Here is a 24,977-nt window from a genome sequence, read left to right on the forward strand (position 1 = left end):
AATATCCCAAAAGAATAGAGAGTATTATAGGGCACAGTAAGCCTGTGTGGTCGCCAAAATGAACACCCCTGAGGACATAGGGATGACATGGGGTAAATGGGTGGTAGCTCTTCGGGCTCTTTCACACATCTGTGTCTCCGGTACGTGTGGTGACCGTTTTCACATGTAAAGGAGACACTTGCACACACGTAGACCCATTCAAGTGATGTCAGCGGGTTTCCACGGACTGCTGTCATTATCACTTGAATATAACTCTCATCATTCTCCCCTGTTCTCGCTGATCGCCGGCAGAGCAGGGGAGAGTGATGAGAGCGTCTTCAGCACCGGGGAGCAGCGCTAACTGTACCGCCTCTTCCCTGGCGCCCGTCTGTGTGGTACTGATGCGGCACACAGTTGCCACACGTGTGCTGCAAGTACCGTATTACACACACAGACACGGACGTCTCCGGTACCGGAAATATCAGAACGTGTGAAACCGGCCTTATGAGCGTTTTTCGTCTGGCGAACGCTAATCTGCATGTTTTCCCCATTGAGCATTACTAATACTCCATACCTGACTGCTCTCATTATAGGGAAACTAGTGATCAGTACAGCAATACGAATAATACCGGTTTTGTAGTAATCTGATCTGAGATTAAAGTGCTGAGATCAAGCTTTGAAGAAATATGCAAATTAGCTTGAAAGTGCATTAGGGGTGTGGTTGGTACGCTCCATGCATTTCCACACCCAATTTTCATGAAAACTTTTAGTGCTGACATGTTGTACTAATAAGACAGGTATCATTTTATTTTTGTAGCCATACAAAAGATCAGCAATAAAGTCATCCTGTCAGGTACCTTTTATAATCAGAAAACATCCGCCTAGCCCTTCCCAGAAAAGAAGGGGCCAAACAATATAATGCAGCATTTTTCTCTTCCTTAGCAAAGTGTCTAGAGAAATGTTAATAGTTTCTGAGGCCACCAAATTTATTCCAACAAAGGACGGACATTGGCAGCAATCTGCTCCCGTTATGATTAAGGCTAGTTCTGAATAAAGCTCTTTGGCAGAGATGAAAATCAATCCTCTGCAGTTACTGGATGTGTCGTCTGAGCAAAACAGGATGGTATATGGTTCATGCAAATAAGACGGCCATGAAACGGGAGCTGCTTGAATTAGAGATGGCCTGTGCAGAGCGCGGCAGTACATTATTAATCAGCTCAAATCCTTTCTCTTTTGCATGTAATTGTTTCCTTTAGAGAAAATCTGTCTTTGTCATCCAACTTCTTCTTTTTTTTCTTTCTTCCACCACCCAGGTACCTTTCCAAGTGCTGCCGGGCGAGAGCGTGGAGTATTTAGGCAGCGCGAATGATGCGGTCATAGCAGTCTCCAACTACAGGCTGCACATCAAGTTCAAGGACTCCGTCATCAATGTGAGTTATTGTCCGGGCAAAGAAGGACCATTGGGGTTAATTCAGATGCCACAAACTTGTGGCCGAAATTTTTGAATGTGAAAATCGGAGACTCCTCGATTTTGGCGGCCCTCATTCTGATTTATAGGACAGTCACTGACACTTCTGCAGCAAATCTGCTGCTTGTGAATGTGATAATCCGAGTGGTACTTACAACAAAAGGTTCTCGGACTATTCCGTGATTGCTCTTTGATTCAGATGTTTTCTGTGGAATTCTGTTTTTCAAAATCCTTTGTAAATCAGTGCCGTAGTTTGTTGTGACCCTTGCTTGACATCTGGATTAATGAATATTTAATGAGTTAATGCCATGAGCAACAAATATCAACTTTCCAAAGGTCTATACATTCCACCCCTCCCCCACCACCACCTCCCCACCTCCCTTTCCCACCGATCACGAGATCAGTTTCCAAAGTGCTCTGTATGAATGGAGCAGTAGTGAGCATGTGCGACCACAGTTTATAGGAGTGGTGGTCATACATGCTCATCACTGGTCTCTTCATACAGGGGACTTTGGGGATCCCAAAGTTTGTACCCCCAGCAATCATGCGTTTATTGTCTAGCCTTTGGATAGGCGGTATATGTTTTACTCCAGCCCTCTAATGTCTAAACATTATATACAGATTTTCATACTGGTCAATTGCCTCTGAAAAGGGCTGCTGGTGTTTTTCTGCAGCCACAGGGTAGGGACTCGGCGTTCATTGATTTAGTATCCTTATCGTGACCCTTTGGGTGTTTTTCTCAAAGACACCAGTGCACTGAACAGTCCTATAGACCTCATAAAGGGAGGTCTCTACTCAGGACACCTCCTTAATGAGCCGGAATGGAAAGCTGATCAATGGTGATTTGAATAAATGGCTAACCATTCAGATGTCCTTATAATTCTATGTTTCCTCAGTAGGGGGCACTGCAGGGAAAACACCTGGCTGGCCTCCCAGGTGTGATCAGATCCATTATGAACGGGGGGTTTATCTTCTGGGACTTTAATATTTAGAGTGCATCTTGTATATATCCAGGGCATCTATGCATTATCTTCTGTAGGTTTGTATTTCTTCCCTCAGGGTATGGTGGTCTGCTCATACACAGTAAGTAAATGGGAAGCTGACAATAAGTGGAGGAAACACTGGTGATCAGGATAGACCATATACTGTATATGATACAATATTGAATTTCTGATTTATTTTTGTTTTGTTTCAGGTGCCTTTAAGGATGATTGAGACTGTGGAGAGCCGTGATATGTTCCAGCTGCAGATTATATGCAAGGACTCTAAGGTCGTCAGGTACGGCTAGTTATGTATTTTCTAGCCTTTGGCACTGTGTGAAGTCTACACGTCGGCCCTTATCTGCTGCTTTACTGGTGGTTTGTTGTCCTGCGTGTTCAGATCTTGAGCTTACGGATATTTTAGCGGCGTGCTCCTGCTTCTAACTAATGATCTGAAATCAAGCTTTCCTTACCATGTAGATTATCTGCCTTTAATAACACGGGGCCCCACCTTTTAATAGTGGAAACCCATTTCTGCGGGGTTCAGTACGTGCATCTTCAGCAGGCAGTATCCACCCAAAGATTTGTGCAGGCAGCAGCACGGATATCCTAATCTGCACGGGCCTTCAATCCATCATCCTTTATCTGCAACTCTTGCCTGTGTCGTTACCGCCAGTAGACCTGTGTGGGCCCGCCATGCACATGCTTGGCCACCTCTCCATACAGCTCTTCTCCCTATTCCCGTCCAGTCTACATCCTTCAGCAACTGTTACAGTAACGAAGATTTTCTCATGTGTTTTCAGATGTCACTTTTCCACCTTCAAGCAATGTCAGGAGTGGCTGAAGAGACTGAGCAGAGCCTCGGCTCGGCCAACCAAACAGGAAGATCTGTTTGCGTTTGCCTACCATGCCTGGTGTCAGGGGATCTGCACAGATGATGAAGACCACCATATCCACCTCTGTCGCCCAGGTGAGCTACATCTCTGCTATTACAAGGGGAAATTGCAGCCCTGTAAAACGCTCCAGAATTTAGTGCCCCTGTTAACGGCGTTCGGGCAATTCTTTCCTTTTCATAGAATCCATTAGAGGGGGTGTCCAGCTTTATGGGATATAAAAAATAACTACATGTTATGATGAAGTAGCAAAAGAACCTAAACAACCTGCTTTCCTCTTCGGCGATCTAGCTGTGCGGCTACTGTTTTTTTTTGTTTTCAAGCTGCTGGCATGTGAAAGCTGAAGCTAATCTGTGACTTTACAAGTTAAGCTTCTTTCACACTTCCGTCGGTACGGGGTCGTCACGAAGCATCGGCGCGACGTACCGACGGAAGTGTTTGCTTTCACATTTCCATCTGCGTTGCTGAGCTGCTGGGCATGCGCGGTGTGAAACACTGGATGCGACGTACGGAAAAACGTTCCCTTGAACGTTTTTTTGAGACGACGGTCCGCCAAAACCCGGCGCATCCAGTGGACGACGCATGCAACGTGTGGCCATACAACGCAATGCGTCGCTAATGCAAGTCTATGGAGAAAAAATGCTTTTTTTCTCCAAAACGACGCATTGTGACATTGGCCAAACGATGGAAGTGTGAAAGAAGCCTTACGTGCCATATTACCGGCAGTGGGAGCCACAATGGCAGTTATATGGCTCGTGACTGCTAAAGCCTCGGACTAGTGGTAGTGGGCAAGTGCCAGCTACTTGTAAACTATAACCAGTGCGCACTGCAGCTTCTTCACTGGATGACCGGGGATTAGATTTTATTCTTCTGTCACATCTGCTGTGGTGGTTGGAGTCTCTACCACTGTGTAGGGTCCATTATCTGCCTGGGGAGTCCCTCGTATACTATGTTTGTGATTGGCTTATTTTCAGGTGACCATGTGAAGGATCGCTTCCAGATGGAGCTGCTGCGCATGGGTTTTGATATGCAGAATGCCTGGCGAGTGTCTGACATCAACCACAACTACAAGTGAGGAATTAAATCCATACATCATGCTTAGTTAAATGTTAACACGTTTTTTTTTTCTCCCTATGTTTTGGCACACGTTACACCAATTTCATTTAGCGTGCTAACCCCCTGTAATTATCATTGGCACCACACAGGAAGGAATGTGCTGCAGGCTCAGACTCGCACATAAAGGGGGCATTTAGGAGGGAAAGAAATGCTGTGGATTTTGGCAAAAGATCAATTTGCTGTGTGACATTTCATTTAAACATCAGCATAAAAATCAGAATCTGATTGTTGCTGAATTTTCCCTCCGGTTTGTTTATATTGGAAGCTTATATATTGTTGTCCTCTCTAGTAATGAAGACCGAAATGCTGTGTACATCATGTAATCTACAGACCCCCACATACCTCCAAGAAATTGGTGAATTGTACAGCCATAATACCACATAGCTTAAAGGGAACTTGTCACCCCCCAAAATCGAAGATGAGCTAAGCCCGCCAGCATCAGGGGCTTATCTACAGCATTCTGTAATGCTGTAGATAAGCCCCCAATGTATCCTGAAGGATGAGAAAAACAGGTTAGATTATACTCACCTGGGGGGGGGGGACGGTCCAATCCGATGGGCATCGCGGTCCGGTCCTTGGCCTCCCATCTTCATAGGATGACGTCCTCTTCTTGTATTCACGCTCCGGCGCAGGAGTACTTTGGCTGCCCTGTTGAGGGCAGAGCAAAGTACTGCAGTGCGCAGGCGCCGGGCCTCTCTGACCTTTCTTGGCGCACTGCACTACTTTGCTCTGCCTTCAACGGGGCAGTCAAAGTACTCCTGCGCCGGAGTCGCAGCGTGAAGACAAGAAGAGGGTGTCATCCTATGAAGAAGGGAGGCCCCAGACCGCGACGCCCATCGGAGCGGGCCACACTGGGACCGCCCCTGGGTGGCTATAATCTAACCTCTTTTTCTCGTCTTTCAGGATACATCGGGGGCTTATCTGTTGTAGATAAGCCCCTGATGCCGGTGGGCTTAGCTCATCTTCGATTTTGGGGGTGACATGTTCCCTTTAAGGGCTTAATTTATTTATTATGCTTTACTTATATAGCACAATCTATTCCACAGCACTTTACAGGATATAATCACTGTCCCAATTGGGGATCACAATCTACATTCCATATCAGCATGTCTTTGGAATGATCACACATTGCGTTTTTGCCACACAAAAAATAAAGTTTTACATTACCATCATGGTCGATGAGATTTCCTGAAAATTCCTGCCTGCTGTGTATCCAAAGACTGTGTTGAACTGTGTTTTTGTATCTTTTTATTTATTTTTTTTCTTTAGTATAGGCTTCTATGGAGAGCCCGAATGAACAAAACAAGCATGTAAAAAAAATCAATAAAAAATGCATTTGAATTTTAATTGCATAATTAAAGCTTTTCAGTTCTTAAAAAAAAACGCTGCTTCAAATCTGAAAGCATACATCTAAAATACAATAACCAGAAGCTTATATATTTTGGTGTCTACACCTGCCCAAAAAAATCACATTTAGGCCATGTTCACACAGTGCGTTTTTTACTGCGGAACCGCAGCGGTTTTGCCGCTGCGGTTCCGCAGCTGTTTTCCATGCAGGGTACATAACAATGTAACCCTATGGAAAACAGTCACTGCTGTGCACATGATCCGGAATTTCGTTTAAAAAGCCGCGCAGAATAGCTGCGGCAAAAAAGAAGGAGCATGTCACTTCTTTTTCCTGAACCGCAGCGGTTCTGCACCCATAGACCTCCATTGTGAGGTCAAAACCGCAGTAAAACCCGCAGATCAAAAATATATCTGCGGGTTTTACTGCGATTTGATGTGCAGAACCGCTGCAGCAGGAAGTGCGGGGGAGCGGGCGGAAGTGCGTGGGCGGAGTGTGGCTGCCCCCCCGTGCTCCGATCCCGCCCCCGTGCTCCGATGCCCCCCCCCCCGTGCTCCGATGCCCCCCCCCAGTGCTCCGATGCCCCCCCCCCGTGCCCTAATCTCCCCCCCTTATACTTACCCGGCGTCCCGGTGTCCGTCCGGCCGTCTTCTCCCTGGGCGCCGCCATCTTGCAAAATGGCGGGCGCATGCGCAGTGCGCCCGCCGAATCTGCCGGCCGGCAGATTCGCTCCAAAGTGCATTTTGATCACTGAGATAGGTTATATCTCAGTGATCAAAATAAAAAAATAGTAAATGACACCCCCCCCACTTTGTCACCCCCATTGGTAGGGACAATAAAAAAATTAAGAATTTTTTTTTTTTTTTTTTTCACTAAGGTTAGAATAGGGGTAGGGGTAGGGTTAGGGTTAGAAAACTGCATAAAAAAAGGATCAAAAAACGCATCAAAAAAGGACCTGCGTTTTCTGCCAAGAGCTGCAGTTTTTTAAAAAAACAGTCCTGAAAAAAAAAGGATGGAAATCCTGAACGTGTGAACATACCCTTACACGTCATGACTTCATGTGAACATGGCCGCCTGCTGTTTATAGATGGTTTCATTGAGACCCTCAGAATTGGTTAATGTCCCCTTACAATTTGTTTGTAGTGTATATGACTCGGACCAATATGTTGGACTAATAGTTATGCATTTGTATTGATTTCTCTATAGACTGTGTGCAAGTTATCCACAAAAACTGCTGGTTCCTGTCTGGATCACCGACAAGGAGCTCGAGAATGTTTCTTCTTTCAGATCGTGGAAAAGGATTCCGGTCGTGGTGTACAGGTAAAACTAAAGGCTTTTCTGTACTGTCCATCTAACCGTCATGGTAAATGTGTGCGTGTTATTATGTAATGACGTGTATCTTACTATTCGGCTTCAGAGTGAGACCTATTGAAAGTAGGTAGACACGCGGTTTCTCCAGCTCTAGAGACTTAAATGTTTAGCTGGCCATGACTTTCTCTAGCAAACCTAGCTCTTGGGTGGTCGCCTTTGTAGCCAGACTTGCAGTATTTAGCCAATTTGCTAGGAAAGCTCCCTTCCAACTTTTTCATCCTTTTTTCATTTATCAAATTGATGAATATCACTGATGTTTATCAATTTATTTCTTTGAGAGGTGTGAGACTGCCCTAAGGGGAAGGGTATGTGAACTCGGAGTCTTTTTCCTGAGTGTTTGGAGCTGGAACTTCCAAATTTTTGAGGAGGCCTTGGAGAGTTTCTACTGAAGAAAACAAAACTATTTGAATGTGCCCTTAGATTTACCTTTGCGGGGACCGTAAAAGTAACTTGTGATGCCATGGACCATATTTCAAATGCGGATGGTCTTTGTTTGTACAGCCTGTCATACAAGAAATGAAAGCAATAGTATTTCTCTACTATGTCATGTTTCTTTGTCTTGTAGACATACAAGGACAGGCGCAGTGATTGCACGGTGTAGTCAACCAGAGATCAGCTGGTGGGGCTGGCGCAATGCCGATGATGAGTATCTGGTGACTTCCATAGCAAAGGCCTGTGCCCTAAATCCAGGAGGACGTGCTGCTACTGCAAACTTCAGCAAAAGTAGCAATGATGGAAATGAAAATGGAGATACTGACTTCGGTAAGAAACTGAATTAAGTTAGAGATTAAATAATCAATCTTCTGTTAGATTTTTTTTTTTTTGCTATTGATGAAAGTTGACCGTTTTGATTGCTCCTTACAGACTCTTCTCTTACTGCCTGTCCTGGTATCGAAGGGAGCGGAGCACCTCAGAAACTCTTAATCCTCGATGCAAGATCTTACACTGCTGCAGTTGCGAACAGAGCCAAAGGTGGAGGCTGCGAATGTGAAGGTAAGTGAAGGTTTAGCCTGAGATAAATCTCTGCAGTGGATAGGTTTAGATGGATGTGTAAAGGCTTCTTATTGAAGAGCTGATAATCGGGTATGAGCATTCGTTAGACCGTTTGCTTCCAGGACTACACAAGCAGATAATCTATCATCTGACGAAGAAAATGCTTGTTTTTCCGTTGATTGGATCATTCTTGCCAGCATCAAAATAAACTTTCCCAGCAGCACAGTATAACAAGGATATTCTGTGCTCATAGAACGATCAAATTACCGTAAGTGGTTCTTTGCACACAAAACTCTTAATAGGGCTGTCTAAACAAACCATAACAGAGGTTGACTTATAGGAGCCATTTCTGATTAGTTTGGTGTCTGGCATCCATCCCTTGCAGAGAAGTGGCCATGTACAGTCACTCTCTCCATGGTGTCATTCAGATACCGCAACAGCAGGCTTATATATTCCTGAGGAGACTTCTAAGCTCAGAAGGGAGGGAGGATGGCATGCTACAGAGGGAACACCCGCTGTCTTTATATAGCTGGAGAGAAGTAGATGAAAATATATATGTATTGAATTTGTGCTACATACCCATACACATATATTTTATATGCAGCGGCTGAAATAAGTATTGAACACGTCACCAAGTAAATTTATTACTAAACATACTATTGACATGAAATTCTCACCAGATGTCTGTAACAACTCATCCAATCCACACAGTCAAATAAATCAAACCATAGATGTCCATAAATTAAGTTGTGTGTAATAATGAGAAATTACACAGAGAAAAAGTATTGAACACATGAAGTAAAGGGTGCAAAAAGTCAGGGAAAGTATTAACACCAGTTGAAAGCTATCAGTAATTAGAAAGCAATCCTGCCACCTGGTGAAAAAATGTCATATGGTTTAGCAGCTATAAAAAGGTGTCTCATTACAAAGGTACCACCCAAGAAACAACTCATGATAGATAAGACCAGTGAAGTGTCTCAAGACCTTTGCAACCTTATTATTGCTAAACATACTGATGGCATTGGTTACCGAAGAATGTCTAAACTACTAAAGGCTCCAGTGAGCACTGTTGGTGGACATAATCCAGAAGTAGAAAAACATAATGTCACCATAAACAGACCATAGCCAGGTGCTCCCTGCAGGATTTCAAACAGAGGAGTGTAAAGAATTATCAGATAAGTTGTCCAAGAGCCAAGGACCACCTGTGGAGCTACAGAAATACCTGGAATTAGCAGGTACAATTACTTCAAATAAAACAATAAATAATGCAATCAACCACCATGGCCTGTATGCATGCTCACCACGTAAAGGTACCTTCACACTGAGCAACTTTAGAACGATAACGATAGCGATCCGTGACGTTGCAGCGTCCTGGATAGCGATATCGTTGTGTTTGACACGCAGCAGCGATGAGGATCCTTCTGTGACATCGCTGGTCGGAGCTGAAAGTCTGGAACTTTATTTCGTCGCTGGATCACCCGCTGACATCGCTGAATCGGCTTGTGTGACGCCGATCCAGCGATGTGTTCACTTGTAACCAGGGTAAACATCAGGTTACTAAGTGCAGGGCCGCGCTTAGTAACCCGATATTTACCCTGGTTACCATTGTAAATGTAAAAAAAAACAAAAAAACACTACATACTTACATTCCGGTGTCTGTCGCGTCCCCCGGCGTCAGCTTCCCTGCACTGTGTCAGCGCCGGCCGTAAAGCAGAGCACAGCGGTGATGTCACCGCTCTGCTTTACGGCCGGCGCTTACACAGTGCAGGTAAGCTGACGCCGGGGGACACGACAGACACCGGAATGTAAGTAAGTAGTAGTTTGTTTTTTTTTTGTTTTTTTTACATTTACAATGGTAACCAGGGTAAACATCGGGTTACTAAGCGCGGCCCTACGCTTAGTAACCCGATGTTTACCCTGGTTACCCGGGGACTTCGGCATCGTTGGTCGCTGGAGAGCTGTCTGTGTGACAGCTCTCCATCGACCACACAACGACTAAACAGCGACGCTGCAGCGATCGGCATCGTTGTCTATATTGCTGCAGCGTCGCTTAATGTGACGGTACCTTTAGATTCCATTGCTGAGCAAAAAAGCGTGATTAAAGTTTGCTCAACAGCATTTAGACAAGCCTGTGAGATACTGGGAGAATATAGTCTTGTCATGAGACCAAAAGTAAACTTTTTGGATACCATAATACACACCATGTTTGAAGGCCCCAAAACACCATACCAAAAGTGAAGTTTGGAGGTGGGAACATCATGGTGAAAGGTTGTTTTTCAGCATATGGCACTGGCAAACTTCATATTATGGAACAAGGGTGAATGGACTAATGTACCAAGACATTCTTGATAAAAAAATCTGCTGCCATCTACCTGCATAATGAAGATTAAAATAGGTTGGACAATTTCAGGAAGACAATGATTCCAAATACATAGCCAAGGAAACTCTCAATTTGTTTCAGAGAAGGGAAAGTAAAGCTACTAGAATCCAAGAGACCTGAATCCAATAGAAAATTTTATGAAAGGAGCTAAAGTTCAGAGTACATAAAAGGAGCCTGTGGAACCTTCAGGACTTGAAGAATGGACCAAAATCACACATGAGCAATGCCTGTGACTAGGTTCTTTATGCAGGAGGAGTCTTGAAGCGGTTATCACCAACAAAGGCTTTTGTATGAAGTATTACATTTCACGAAGCGTGATCGATACTTTTTCCCTGTGTCATTTCTCATTACTCCTTATTTATGGACATCTATAATTTGATTTATTTGTCTGTGTGAGAATTTCATGCCAATAGCTTATTTAGAAATATAATAACTTTGAAAATTAGTTCTCAAATTCAAAGCTGCTTTATTGGCAGGACCAAATAAACATTAGTTTTACCAAGGCTCATGTAGTATACAGGGATAGGTACTGTGGGGGATGATGGATGGATATAATATAATAATTTTTATTATTATAAAATAGAGAGAGATACAGATATATGGAGAGAGAGACACACACGCCACTCCAATATAATTACCATAGGTGATATTTAATCAACCCGTCATGTGAACCTTTCTCAGGCAAGATGTATGTAATATATATGTGTAAAATAAATATATATATATAATATATATGTGTATGTATGTGTGTGTGTGTGTATATATATATATATATATATATATATATATATATATATATATATATATATATATATATATATATATATATATATATATGTGTGTGTGTGTATATATATATGTATGTGTGTGTATATATATATATATATGTATGTATATGTATATATATATATATATATATATATATATATACATACATACATACATACATACATACATACATACATACATACATACATACATACATACATACAGGTCCTTCTCAAAAAATTAGCATATAGTGTTATTTACCATAATGTAATGATTACAATTAAACTTTCATATATTATAGATTCATTATCCACCAACTGAAATTTGTCAGGTCTTTTATTGTTTTAATACTGATGATTTTGGCATACAACTCCTGATAACCCAAAAAACCTGTCTCAATAAATTAGCATATTTCACCCATCCAATCAAATAAAAGTGTTTTTTAATAACAAACAAAAAAAACATCAAATAATAATGTTCAGTTATGCACTCAATACTTGGTCGGGAATCCTTTGGCAGAAATGACTGCTTCAATGCGGCGTGGCATGGAGGCAATCAGCCTGTGACACTGCTGAGATGTTATGGAAGCCCAGGATGCTTCAATAGCGGCCTTAAGCTCATCCAGAGTGTTGGGTCTTGCGTCTCTCAACTTTCTCTTCACAATATCCCACAGATTCTCTATGGGGTTCAGGTCAGGAGAGTTGGCAGGCCAATTGAGCACAGTAATACCATGGTCAGTAAACCATTTACCAGTGGTTTTGGCACTGTGAGCAGGTGCCAGGTCGTGCTGAAAAATGAAATCTTCATCTCCATAAAGCATTTCAGCCGATGGAAGCATGAAGTGCTCCAAAATCTCCTGATAGCTAGCTGCATTGACCCTGCCCTTGATGAAACACAGTGGACCAACACCAGCAGCTGACATGGCACCCCATACCATCACTGACTGTGGGTACTTGACACTGGACTTCAGGCATTTTGGCATTTCCTTCTCCCCAGTCTTCCTCCAGACTCTGGCACCTTGATTTCCGAATGACATGCAAAATTTGCTTTCATCAGAAAAAAGTACTTGGGACCACTTAGCAACAGTCCAGTGCTGCTTCTCTGTAGCCCAGGTCAGGTGCCTCTGCCGCTGTTTATGGTTCAAAAGTGGCTTTACCTGGGGAATGCGGCACCTGTAGCCCATTTCCTGCACACGCCTGTGCACGGTGGCTCTGGATGTTTCCACACCAGACTCAGTCCACTGCTTCCTCAGGTTCCCCAAGGTCTGGAATCGGTTCTTCTCCACAATCTTCCTCAGGGTCCGGTCTCCTCTTCTCGTTGTACAGCGTTTTCTGCCACATTGTTTCCTTCCAACAGACTTACCATTGAGGTGCCTTGATACAGCACTCTGGGAACAGCCTATTTGTTGAGAAATTTCTTTCTGGGTCTTACCCTCTTGCTTGAGGGTGTCAATGATGGCCTTCTTGACATCTGTCAGGTCGCTAGTCTTACCCATGATGGGGGTTTTGAGTAATGAACCAGGCAGGGAGTTTATAAAAGCCTCAGGTATCTTTTGCATGTGTTTAGAGTTAATTAGTTGATTCAGAAGATTAGGGTAACAGGTCGTTTAGAGAACCTTTTCTTGATATGCTAATTTATTGAGACAGGTTTTTTGGGTTATCAGGAGTTGTATGCCAAAATCATCAGTATTAAAACAATAAAAGACCTGACAAATTTCAGTTGGTGGATAATGAATCTATAATATATGAAAGTTTAATTGTAATCATTACATTATGGTAAATAATGAAATTCAACACTATATGCTAATTTTTTGAGAAGGACCTGTATGTATATGTATGTATGTATATATGTGTGTATATACAGTGGGGCAAAAAAGTATTTAGTCAGTCAGCAATAGTGCAAGTTCCACCACTTAAAAATATGAGAGGCGTCTGTAATTTACATCATAGGTAGACCTCAACTATGGGAGACAAACTGAGAAAAAAAAATCCAGAAAATCACATTGTCTGTTTTTTTAACATTTTATTTGCATATTATGGTGGAAAATAAGTATTTGGTCAGAAACAAAATTTCATCTCAATACTTTGTAATATATCCTTTGTTGGCAATGACAGAGGTCAAACGTTTTCTGTAAGTCTTCACAAGGTTGCCATACACTGTTGTTGGTATGTTGGCCCATTCCTCCATGCAGATCTCCTCTAGAGCAGTGATGTTTTTGGCTTTTCGCTTGGCAACACGGACTTTCAACTCCCTCCAAAGGTTTTCTATAGGGTTGAGATTTGGAGACTGGCTAGGCCACTCCAGGACCTTGAAATGCTTCTTACGAAGCCACTCCTTCGTTGCCCTGGCGGTGTGCTTTGGATCATTGTCATGTTGAAAGACCCAGCCACGTTTCATCTTCAATGCCCTTGCTGATGGAAGGAGGTTTGCACTCAAAATCTCACGATACATGGCCCCATTCATTCTTTCATGTACCCGGATCAGTCGTCCTGGCCCCTTTGCAGAGAAACAGCCCCAAAGCATGATGTTTCCACCACCATGCTTTACAGTAGGTATGGTGTTTGATGGATGCAACTCAGTATTCTTTTTCCTCCAAACACGACAAGTTGTGTTTCTACCAAACAGTTCCAGTTTGGTTTCATCAGACCATAGGACATTCTCCCAAAACTCCTCTGGATCATCCAAATGCTCTCTTGCAAACTTCAGACGGGCCCGGACATGTACTGGCTTAAGCAGTGGGACACGTCTGGCACTGCAGGATCTGAGTCCATGGTGGCGTAGTGTGTTACTTATGGTAGGCCTTGTTACATTGGTCCCAGCTCTCTGCAGTTAATTCACTAGGTCCCCCCGCGTGGTTCTGGGATTTTTGCTCACCGTTCTTGTGATCATTCTGACCCCACGGGGTGGGATTTTGCGTGGAGCCCCAGATCGAGGGAGATTATCAGTGGTCTTGTATGTCTTCCATTTTCTAATTATTACTCCCACTGTTGATTTCTTCACTCCAAGCTGGTTGGCTATTGCAGATTCAGTCTTCCCAGTCTGGTGCAGGGCTACAATTTTGTTTCTGGTGTCCTTTGACAGCTCTTTGGTCTTCACCATAGTGGAGTTTGGAGTCAGACTGTTTGAGGGTGTGCACAGGTGTCTTTTTATACTGATAACAAGTTTAAACAGGTGCCATTACTACAGGTAATGAGTGGAGGAAAGAGGAGACTCTTAAAGAAGAAGTTGCAGGTCTGTGAGAGCCAGAAATCTTGATTGTTTGTTTCTGACCAAATACTTATTTTCCACCATAATATGCAAATAAAATGTTAAAAAAACAGACAATGTGATTTTCTGGATTTTTTTTTCTCAGTTTGTCTCCCATAGTTGAGGTCTACCTATGATGTAAATTACAGACGCCTCTCATCTTTTTAAGTGGTGAAACTTGCACTATTGCTGACTGACTAAATACTTTTTTGCCCCACTGTATATATATATATATATATATATATATATATATATATATATATATATATATATATATATATATATATATATATATATATATATATATATATATATTTTATATTTCAGTGTGTGCATAATATACATTGGCATGTAATAGTTTTGCACCCCTGCCAAAATTGCTGTTGTGAGCAGTTGAGCAAGTTGAAGGTTAACTTTAGGCCTTTCAGAGATCATTTCAAGCTTGGTCACCCTGTATGATTGGCACCTACTTGCACCATCTGTTGCAAGTTTCACAGGTGGTGAATAATTTTTATAGCCATACATGAGTCGTTCAATTCTCATTTGAGGGATTTTCATCCATTCTTCCTTGGAAACTTCTTCCTGTTCTATGAGATTTCTGGGTCATCTTGCATGCACTGCTATTTTGAGGTCTAGCCACACATTTTCAACAATTATCAGATCAGGGGACTATGAAGGCCATTGTAAAACCTTCAGCTTGTGCCTTTTGAGGTATTCTATTGTGAATTTTGACGTGTGTTTTAGGATCATTATCCATTTGTAGAAGCCATCCTCTTTTCAACTTCAGCATTGTTTTATAGATGGCGTTATGTTTGCATCAATAATTTGTTGAAATTTCATTGAATCCATTCTTCCCTCTACCTGTGAAATGTTCCCCGTTCCTTTGGCTGCAACACAAATCCAAAGCATGATTGGTCCACCCTCATGCTTCATGGTTGGAGAGATGTTCTTTTCCTGAAATTCTGTACCCTTTTTTTCTCCACACATATCTTTGGTCATTGTGGCCAAAGAGTTCTATTTTAACCTCATCGGTCCATAGGACGTATTTCCAAAATGCATCAGGATTGTTTTAGATGTTCTTTTAATACTAGTGATGCTTTTTTTATGGTGAGGACGCAGGAGAGGTTTTCTTCTGATGACTGTCATGAAGACCATATTTGTGCAGGTGTCTCTGAACAGTAGAGCAATGTACCACAACTCCAGAGTCTGCTAAATCTTTCAGAAGGTGTTTTGCAGTTAAGCGGGGTTTCTGATTTGCGCCTCTGGCAATCCTCCGAGCAGCTCTCACCGACATTTTGCTTGGTCTTCTAGATCTTATCTTGACCTTGACTGTTTCTGTTTACTGCTATTAATTACATTTCAAACTGAAGAAATGGCAACTTGAAAATGCTTGTCTATCTTCTTATAGCCTTCACATACTAGTTCTAGGCAGCTGCTTAAAAGAATCCATGGCTGCTGGGTTTTGGCACAAAGTTTGAGCTTAGTTTTAATAAAGTTGGGAAATTTCCATCACCTGGCCTTTCCTAATGATGGTGAACAAGCTATAACCCTAACAACCTAATTAAGGTCTGAAACCTTGGTCTGAATTATTTGAGCACACAAATCTCTAAGGGTGCCCAAACTTTTGCATCAGACCATTTTCGTTTTTGTAATTTGTAAGATGTAAAAGATTAAAAAAAATTTTTTTTTGCCTAAAATTCAAAGGAAATGTGTTATCTTTAACTTTATTCCTTTTAAAGATCATTTTATCTTCAACTTGCTTAACTGTTCACAAAAACAGTAATTCTGACCAGGGGTGCGCAAACCTTTACATGCCACTGTATATAGCTATATAATTTCATTTCTAACAGAGGTGCACATAAGCTTTAACGCTACATGATGGTAAACTCTCAGTACAACACTGTAGTCTGGTTTAGCCAAAGTAATCTTGTATTAAACCGTATGGAAGGAATCCTGCAGACAACATAGGTTAATGGCCAACTAATCGGATACTGCTGAAACCCTGACTAGAACTGCGATGTGTGGTGATAAAGTGGATATTCGGACATGGCTGACATATTCTCAGGATATGTCAAGAATGGGGATCAACCCGGTTGGGTTATAACGGTCTTGGCACTGCTGACTGCCAGTGGAAACATGAGAAAGACACTGGATAACGCCTTTCTGACATTAGACATAATGATGCATCCATGTGCCCTGGGCCTATTTGGTCAGGGACGGATCATTACGTCATCGCAATCACCAGCACACACGGGAGTGTGCGGGTGATCGTCGCCGAGTGTAAGCTGATTCTGCCAGCTGACACCTGGCACTTTAATCCTTGAAATGCTGCGAACACGATTGCAGCATTCCGGGAGCAGGCAGAGTGCTGACAGCCCCTCAACCTTTAGATCTGAGATCCCATGGCATGACGTGGGGTCCCGATCGTTGCCATGGTGACTTCATGGGATGTCTTCATGGGGAAATCCGGGTCACCACAGCTAGGAAACTTGCTGATCATGCGCAGTCTCTCTGCCACTTCCTTTCTGCGGAAGCCATCAGCCTGCAAAAAATGATAGTCCCATAGTGGGACAAAGTAAAAAAGTTAGGCTGGTTTCACATTTGCGGTTTGTTTTGTTTTTTTTGCGGTAAAAAACGCAAAAAAAGCATGCGTTTTTTCCCCTATATTTAACATTAAAAACGCATGCGGTTTTTTGCATGCGTTTTGACGCGTTTTTGCAATGCATGCGGTTTTTTCTCTGCATGCGTTGTGTTGCAGAAATGCAACATGTAGTAATTTTTGCGGCGTTTTTTTTTTTTTGCCGCAAAAAAAGCATGCGTTTTTTCGCGGCAAAAAAACCTATTGATGTCTATGTAAACACATGCGTTTGTTTGCATTAAAAACGCATGCGTTTTTATTTTAAAAAAAACAGAAAACACACTGATATGCCACCCCCCACCATAAAGGTGATAAAGGGATCCTAACCCTAAAGGGATCCTAACCCTAACCCTAAAGGGATCCTAACCCTAACCCTAAAGGGATCCTAACCCTAACCCTAAAGGGATCCTAACCCTACCCCTAACCCTAAAGGGATCCTAACCCTAACCCTAAAGGGATCCTAACCCTAACCCTAAAGGGATCCTAACCCTACCCCTAAAGGGACCCTATCCCTAACCCTAAAGGGACCCTAACCCTAAAGGGATCCTAACCCTAATCCCGTTAGGGTTAGGATCCCTTTAGGGTTAGGGTTATGATCCCTACCCCTAACCCTAACTATTTCTGTTTATAGTGGGTTTTTTACTTTATTTTGATGATTGGCAGCTGTCACACATTTCTCAGCATGCGTTTAAAAAACGCAAACGCTTGAAAAAACACATGTAAACGCGTCAAAACGCCGCGCATGCGTTTTGAAACGCAAGTGTGAAACCAGCCTTAGAGAAAATTAAAAAATAAATAAAAAAAAAGAAAAATATATTTTTTTAAAAAATCAAGATATTGTATCTCAAAATAAATTTGATTGAAAAAAACAATAAAAGGGCATATATTTGGTATCACCGCATCCACAACGGCATTAACTATAAAACTGTCCCACTACTTAACCCCTTTAGTGAACACCATAAAAAAAGGCAAAAAACAATGCTTTATCATACCGCCGAACAAAAAGTGGTACAAATGCGATATAAAAGACATATAAATAAACATGGTACCGCTGAAAACGTAATTTTTCCCGCAAGAAACAAGCCAACGTACAGCTCCGTCAGTGGAAAAGTGCCAAAGCATAAAAAAAAAAACCTATATAAAATGTGAACTCGTCCCGCAAAAAACAAGACCTCTCATAACTCTGTGACCCAGAATCTGGAAAAATTATAGCTCTCAAAATGTGATGATGCAAAAACTATTTTTTTGCAATAAAAATCTCAGTGTGTGACTTCAACCAAACATAAAAACCCGCTATAAATCTAGTATCTCTGTAATCGCACCGACCCTAAGAATAAAGTTGCCTAATCACTTATACCGCACAAGGAACAGCGTAAAAAATAAAACCAATTCTTCACATGCTGTTGATTTTTTTTATTTATTCATTTTCTTATTCTGCCTCCCAAAGATCGGGCGCACGTTTTTCCTGCGGTCTGCGTTAAGCTCTTACATCGGTGTTTCCGTGTAAATCCCTGAAATCTGTGATTCAGACAGAGCCTCTGGTGGGAGATTCCCTATAATGAGACAGATGGAGGCACTTTGGACACTGTCTGACCTGTGATCTGGCCGTGTCCGTCTTGTTAGGATTACATAAAAGTGCCGTTGGCCACAGTTTTGTGCACTTCTGAAAAGGAGGACACTGCTGAACAGAAGCCAGACGGAGTCCAGAGTGACTCTGCTGCCTCATTATAGTGAATGAATCCCTTGGGGGTTTCAGCTGAATCACGTCACTCGGAGATTTAGATGGAAACCCCAAATTAAGCGCTCTGCGTAGAGCGCCAGATAAATGTGATCCCGAATGTTTTGTAAAATGTTCCCAATAAAAGCTTCAACTCAATCCACAAAAAAAGCAAGTCCCCTCTAAGGTCTGTCATCTGTTAACAGAAATATAGGGGGCTTCCACACTACTGGTAGCCCAAAGCTCTGGAAGAACAAAATGGCTCTTCACCCGCCAAAAGAAATTCAGCAAATTCTCCGTTCCCAAATCCAAATGCCCCCCTCCCTTCTGAGCCCCACAGTGTATCTAAAATGACATATATCATCCATGTTTGGCATTTTTGAAGCAATGAGAGCCCACCTAACTTGAATCCAATAGCGCGGGCTGGTCACTGCAGCTTGCTGGTCACTGCAGCGTGCTGGTCACTGCAGCGTGCTGGTCACTGCAGCGTCAGTTTGCAATTTTCACTTGGCAACATTCATTGCTGCTTGTTTCTGGAAAATATCTATGGAGTCAAAATCGTCACTACACCTGTAGATAAATTCCCCAAGGGGTAGAGTTTCCAAATGGGGTCACTTGATTGGGGATTTTGCTCTTCTAGCAATTAGGGGCTCTGTACATGGAGTCCGCAGACTTTTCCAGGATGCAAATAACGCTCCGTCCCTCCAGAGTCTCTCTATATGGCTAAGTAGTACTGTACAGCCACATGTGGGGTATTGCCACGTTCAGTAGAAATTGTGGGACAAATTTGGGTGTCATTTTAACCCACTTCAGGTGTGAAAATGTAAAATCTGGGGCTAAAACAAAACTGGTGGTAAAAATGTAGTTATTTTGTCTTAATGGTATAATTTCTGCCCAATGGTATAAAATTCTGTGACCCATTGAGAGGTGTATTTTGTAATATGGGGTCACTTATGGGGAGTTCTGCTGTTCTGGCACCTCAGGGCCTCTTTTCCTATTAGCCCTTAGAAAATGTTAAAACTTGAGGCTAAAACACAATTTTAGTGGTAAATGTAGTTTAAGGGTATGTGCACACGATGCAGATTTAGTGCAGAACTGCAGCAGATTTTTCTGCATCAGAAACGCTGCAGAACTGCACTGTGATTACAGTACAATGTAAATCAATGTGAAAAAAAAAAAAAGCTGTGCACATGGTGCAGAAAAATCGCAGAAACGCTGCAGATTTCAAAGAAGTGCATGTCACTTCTTTTGTGCAGTTCTGCAGTGTTTCTGCACCCCTCCATAATAGAAATCCGCAGTGGTAAAATCTGCACTAAAAAAACGCACCTGCGGATTCTGCCAGGAGATGCAGATTTAGTGCAGAAAATTCTGCTCCACATTTCCTACGTGTGCACATAGCCTTACAGTGCAGCGGTATAACATTCTGTGAGGCACATGTGGTGTCAATACGATCACTGCACCCCTAGATGAATTCATTGGAGTGCAGCTTGTAAAATTAGGTCACATATCGTGGTGTTTCCGTTTTTCTGGCACCTCGGGGGCTCTGCCAATGTGATATGGCCCCCTGAAACTATTCCAGCATAATCTGAACTCCAATATGGCGCCTCTTCCCTTCTGAGCTTTGCACTGTGCCTCACAAGTAGTCTTCCCGCACATATGGGGTATCTGCGTACTCAGGAGGAATTGCACAACAAATTCCATGGTGCAATTTCTCCTGTTACCCTTATGAAAATCCGGGGTGAAGGGGTTAAAGATTTTTATAAATGTTCTGCATTTGTACCACATTGAAAGTGTAGTAAAATCATTTATTGCATTGTTCTTTTGCTTTTAGAGTACTATCCGAATTGTGAAGTTGCCTTTATGGGAATGGCAAATATTCACTCCATCCGGAATAGCTTCCAGTATTTGCGAGCAGTGTGCAACCAAGTGCCTGATCCAGGAAAGTAAGTTTTCTTTAGGAATTTGGTTGGAATATATTAGTAGAACTCTTTGTATTGTGCTCTTTTTATTTTTTATTTTTAAACTCTAGTCAATGTGTCTGCTATTTAATGACCACAGATTAGCAAACCTGTAGCTTATAGTTGGTCGTTTAATTGCCTCTTTAGACGGGCGACTTCATTTCCCTTGCACATCAGATCAGCAATAGATTGTTTTGTATTCACTGTCATTGTTGAAGCAGAAGCTTCTGTGGATAACTGCAATCATAAAACATTTTTTTCCCAGGGAACAAGTGTACTGTTTGTTCATTGGGTGACTGGCGGCCTAAATATCAGGAATCCAGCATTCCTAATAACTCTCATTCACAATATCATCCAGTGTAAATGCATAAGGGTCTTCTGCTTTGTTGGGTCACAACGTATACGATTACATTATCTTTTACTTTATGTAAGGATTATGGCCACTTTTTTTTTTTTTTTTTCACCACTTCTTATCCAGTAGTTGTTAAATTTAAGACCTTAATTTTTGCTAATCATTTCCAAATCCTCTTTATAAAAAGGCTTCACTGTCCTCTTGGCTTAAATCAGCAGTTCCTTGCACTGTGAACGGCAAAGGCAGGTGCAGTTTAATGGGGCAACACCATGACGGAAATGCATGCAGAGGATGGACACATTATGAAAAGGCTTGTTTTCATTCAGAAAGTAAAATGTAACCAAGACCCTTAAAGGCTAATGGACATGATTGCATACTGACGGTTTTTTTTCCCTTCTTCTGGGCCTCAAGTGGTGATCAGATCTCTCGACCTAAATTAGTCTGTAACAGGGGTCTCAAACTTTGCTGGATATATGGGCCGCATATAGAAAAAAATTTAATTTGAGAGGCCGTATTCTTTGAAGAACAAAATGACATTTATAGTGATACCATTTTTTTTTTTCTATACACCTTTTGAACATTTTTGCAGTGTATTATTTTTTTTTTTAGAGCTTAGGTCGTTATGGATGTGGTGATAAGTACAATATGAGTGCACATTTGTTATATTCCTATATTGTATCTATATCCCCATATTGTAGTTATGTCCCTAGGTTTTAGAGGGGGAAATTAGAAAAAAAATGCAAAAAATGCGGTCCATTCTGTACTAATATCCCCCATCCTGGTATATATATGTCCCCAGTCCCCTGGTCTGCATGGCCCCTTCAACCCCATCCTGGTATGCATGGTCTCCTCATCCCCATCCTGGTATGCATGGTCTCCTCATCCCCATCCTGGTATACATGGTCTCCTGATCCCCATCCTGGTATACATGGTCTCCTCATCCCCATCCTGGTATACATGGTCCCCTCATCCCCATCCTGGTATACTTGGTCCCCTCATCCCCATCCTTGTATGCATGGTCCCCTCATCCCCATCCTTGTATGCATGGTCCCCTCATCCCCATCCTTGTATGCATGGTCCCCTCATCCCCATCCTTGTATGCATGGTCCCCTCATCCCCATCCTGGTATGCATGGTCCCCTCATCCCCATCCTGGTAAGCATGGTCCCCTCATCCCCATCCTTGTATGCATGGCCCCCTCATCCCTATCCTGGTAAGCATGGTCCCCTCATCCCCATCCTTGTATGCATGGTCCCCTCATCCCCATCCTTGTATGCATGGTCCCCTCATCCCCATCCTGGTATGCATGGTCCCCTCATCCCCATCCTGGTATGCATGGTCCCCTCATCCCCATCCTGGTAAGCATGGTCCCCTCATCCCCATCCTTGTATGCATGGCCCCCTCATCCCTATCCTGGTAAGCATGGCCCCCTCATCCCCATCCTTGTATGCATGGCCCCCTCATCCCCATCCTGGTATGCATGGTCCCCTTATCCCCATCCTGGTATGCATGGTCCCCTCATCCCCATCCTGGTAAGCATGGTCCCCTCATCCCTATCCTGGTAAGCATGGCCCCCTCATCCCCATCCTTGTATGCATGGTCCCCTCATCCCCATCCTTGTATGCATGGTCCCCTCATCCCCATCCTGGTATGCATGGTCCCCTCATCCCCATCCTGGTAAGCATGGTCCCCTCATCCCCATCCTTGTATGCATGGCCCCCTCATCCCTATCCTGGTAAGCATGGTCCCCTCATCCCCATCCTTGTATGCATGGTCCCCTCATCCCCATCCTTGTATGCAAGGTCCCCTCATCCCCATCCTGGTATGCATGGTCCCCTCATCCCCATCCTGGTAAGCATGGTCCCCTCATCCCCATCCTTGTATGCATGGCCCCCTCATCCCCATCCTGGTATGCATGGTCCCCTCATCCCCATCCTGGTATGCATGGTCCCCTCATCCCCATCCTTGTATGCATGGCCCCCTCATCCCCATCCTGGTATGCATGGTCCCCTTATCCCCATCCTGGTATGCATGGTCCCCTCATCCCCATCCTGGTATACATGGTCCCCTCATCCCTATCCTGGTAAGCATGGCCCCCTCATCCCCATCCTTGTATGCATGGCCCCCTCATCCCCATCCTGGTATACATGGTCCCCTCATCCTTATCCTGGTATGCATGGCCCCCTCATCCCCTTCCTGGTATGCATGGTCCCCCCTTCCTGGTATGCATGGTCCCCCCTTCCTGGTATGCATGCTCCCCCCTTCCTGGTATGCATGGTCCCCCCTTCCTGGTATGCATGGTCCCCCCTTCCTGGTATGCATGATCCCCCCTTCCTGGTATGCATGGTCCCCTCATCCCCATCCTGGTATGCATGGTCCCCTCATCCCCACCCTGGTATACATGGTCCCCTCATCCCTATCCTGGTATGCATGGCCCCCTTATCCCCTTCCTGGTATGCATCGTCCCCCCTTCCTGGTATGCATGGTCCCCCCTTCCTGGTATGCATGGTCCCCTCATCCCCATCCTGGTATGCATGGTCCCCTCATCCCCACCCTGGTATACATGGTCCCCTCATCCCTATCCTGGTATGCATGGCCCCCTTATCCCCTTCCTGGTATGCATCGTCCCCCCTTCCTGGTATGCATGATCCCCCCCTTCCTGGTATGCATGGTCCCCTCATCCCCATCCTGGTATGCATGGTCCCCTCATCCCCACCCTGGTATACATGGTCCCCTCATCCCTATCCTGGTATGCATGGCCCCCTTATCCCCTTCCTGGTATGCATCGTCCCCCCTTCCTGGTATGCATGGTACCCCCTTCCTGGTATGCATGGTCCCCCCTTCCTGGTATGCATGGTCCCCTCATCCCCATCCTGGTATGCATGGTCCCCTCATCCCCATCCTGGTATGCATGGTCTCCTCATCCTTATTCTGGTATACATGGTCTCCTGATCCCTATCCTGGTATACATGACCCCTTAATCCCCATCCTGGTATGCATGGTCCCCTCATCCCCATCCTGGTATACATGGTCCCCTCATCCCCATCCTGGTATGCATGGTCTCCTCATCCCTATCCTTTTATGCATGGTCCCCTCATCTCCATCCTGGTATGCATGGTCCCCTCATCCCCATCCCTGTAAGCATGGTCCCCTCATCCCCATCCTGGTATGCATGGCCCCTTCATCCCCATCCTGGTATGCATGGTCCCCTCATCCCCATCCTGGTATGCAGGGTCCCCTCATCCCCATCCTGGTATGCATGGTCCCCCCTTCCTGGTATGCATGGTCCCCTCATCCCCATCCTGGCATGCATGGTCCCCTCATCCCCATCCTGGTATGCATGGTCTCCTCATCCCTATCCTTTTATGCATGGTCCCCTCATCTCCATCCTGGTATGCATGGTCCCCTCATCCCCATCCCTGTATGCATGGTCCCCTCATCCCCATCCTGGTATGCATGGCCCCTTCATCCCCATCCTGGTATGCATGGTCCCTTCATCCCCATCCTGGTATGCAGGGTCTCCTGATCCCTATCCTGGTATACATGGTCTCTTCATCCCCATCCTGGTATACATGGTCTCCTGATCCCTATCCTGGTATACATGGTCTCCTGATCCCCATCCTGGTATGCATGGCCCCCTCATCCCCATCCTGGTATGCATGGCCCCCTCATCCCCATCCTGGTATGCATGGCCCCCTCATCCCCATCCTGGTATGCATGGCCCCTTCATCCCCATCCTGGTATGCATGGCCCCTTCATCCCCATCCTGGTATG

At 43.8% G+C, this 24,977-nt stretch overlaps 1 protein-coding gene across 3 annotated transcripts in view; it reads left to right on the top strand.

The window, feature by feature from the left end:
* Window positions 1-24,977, top strand: part of MTMR4 (myotubularin related protein 4) — a 92,713-nt gene that overhangs the window by 50,074 nt on the left and 17,662 nt on the right. For all 3 annotated transcript variants that reach the window (XM_069761445.1, XM_069761446.1, XM_069761444.1), the window contains 8 exons: window positions 1,293-1,409; window positions 2,643-2,725; window positions 3,231-3,397; window positions 4,295-4,391; window positions 6,988-7,101; window positions 7,718-7,914; window positions 8,017-8,145; window positions 20,726-20,837. In XM_069761445.1, the coding sequence (XP_069617546.1) occupies window positions 1,293-1,409; window positions 2,643-2,725; window positions 3,231-3,397; window positions 4,295-4,391; window positions 6,988-7,101; window positions 7,718-7,914; window positions 8,017-8,145; window positions 20,726-20,837 (1,016 nt within the window). The remainder of the gene's footprint in view (window positions 1-1,292; window positions 1,410-2,642; window positions 2,726-3,230; window positions 3,398-4,294; window positions 4,392-6,987; window positions 7,102-7,717; window positions 7,915-8,016; window positions 8,146-20,725; window positions 20,838-24,977) is intronic.

Source organism: Ranitomeya imitator, chromosome 3, assembly GCF_032444005.1.
Source record: "Ranitomeya imitator isolate aRanImi1 chromosome 3, aRanImi1.pri, whole genome shotgun sequence".
Taxonomy (NCBI): Eukaryota; Metazoa; Chordata; class Amphibia; order Anura; family Dendrobatidae; genus Ranitomeya; species Ranitomeya imitator.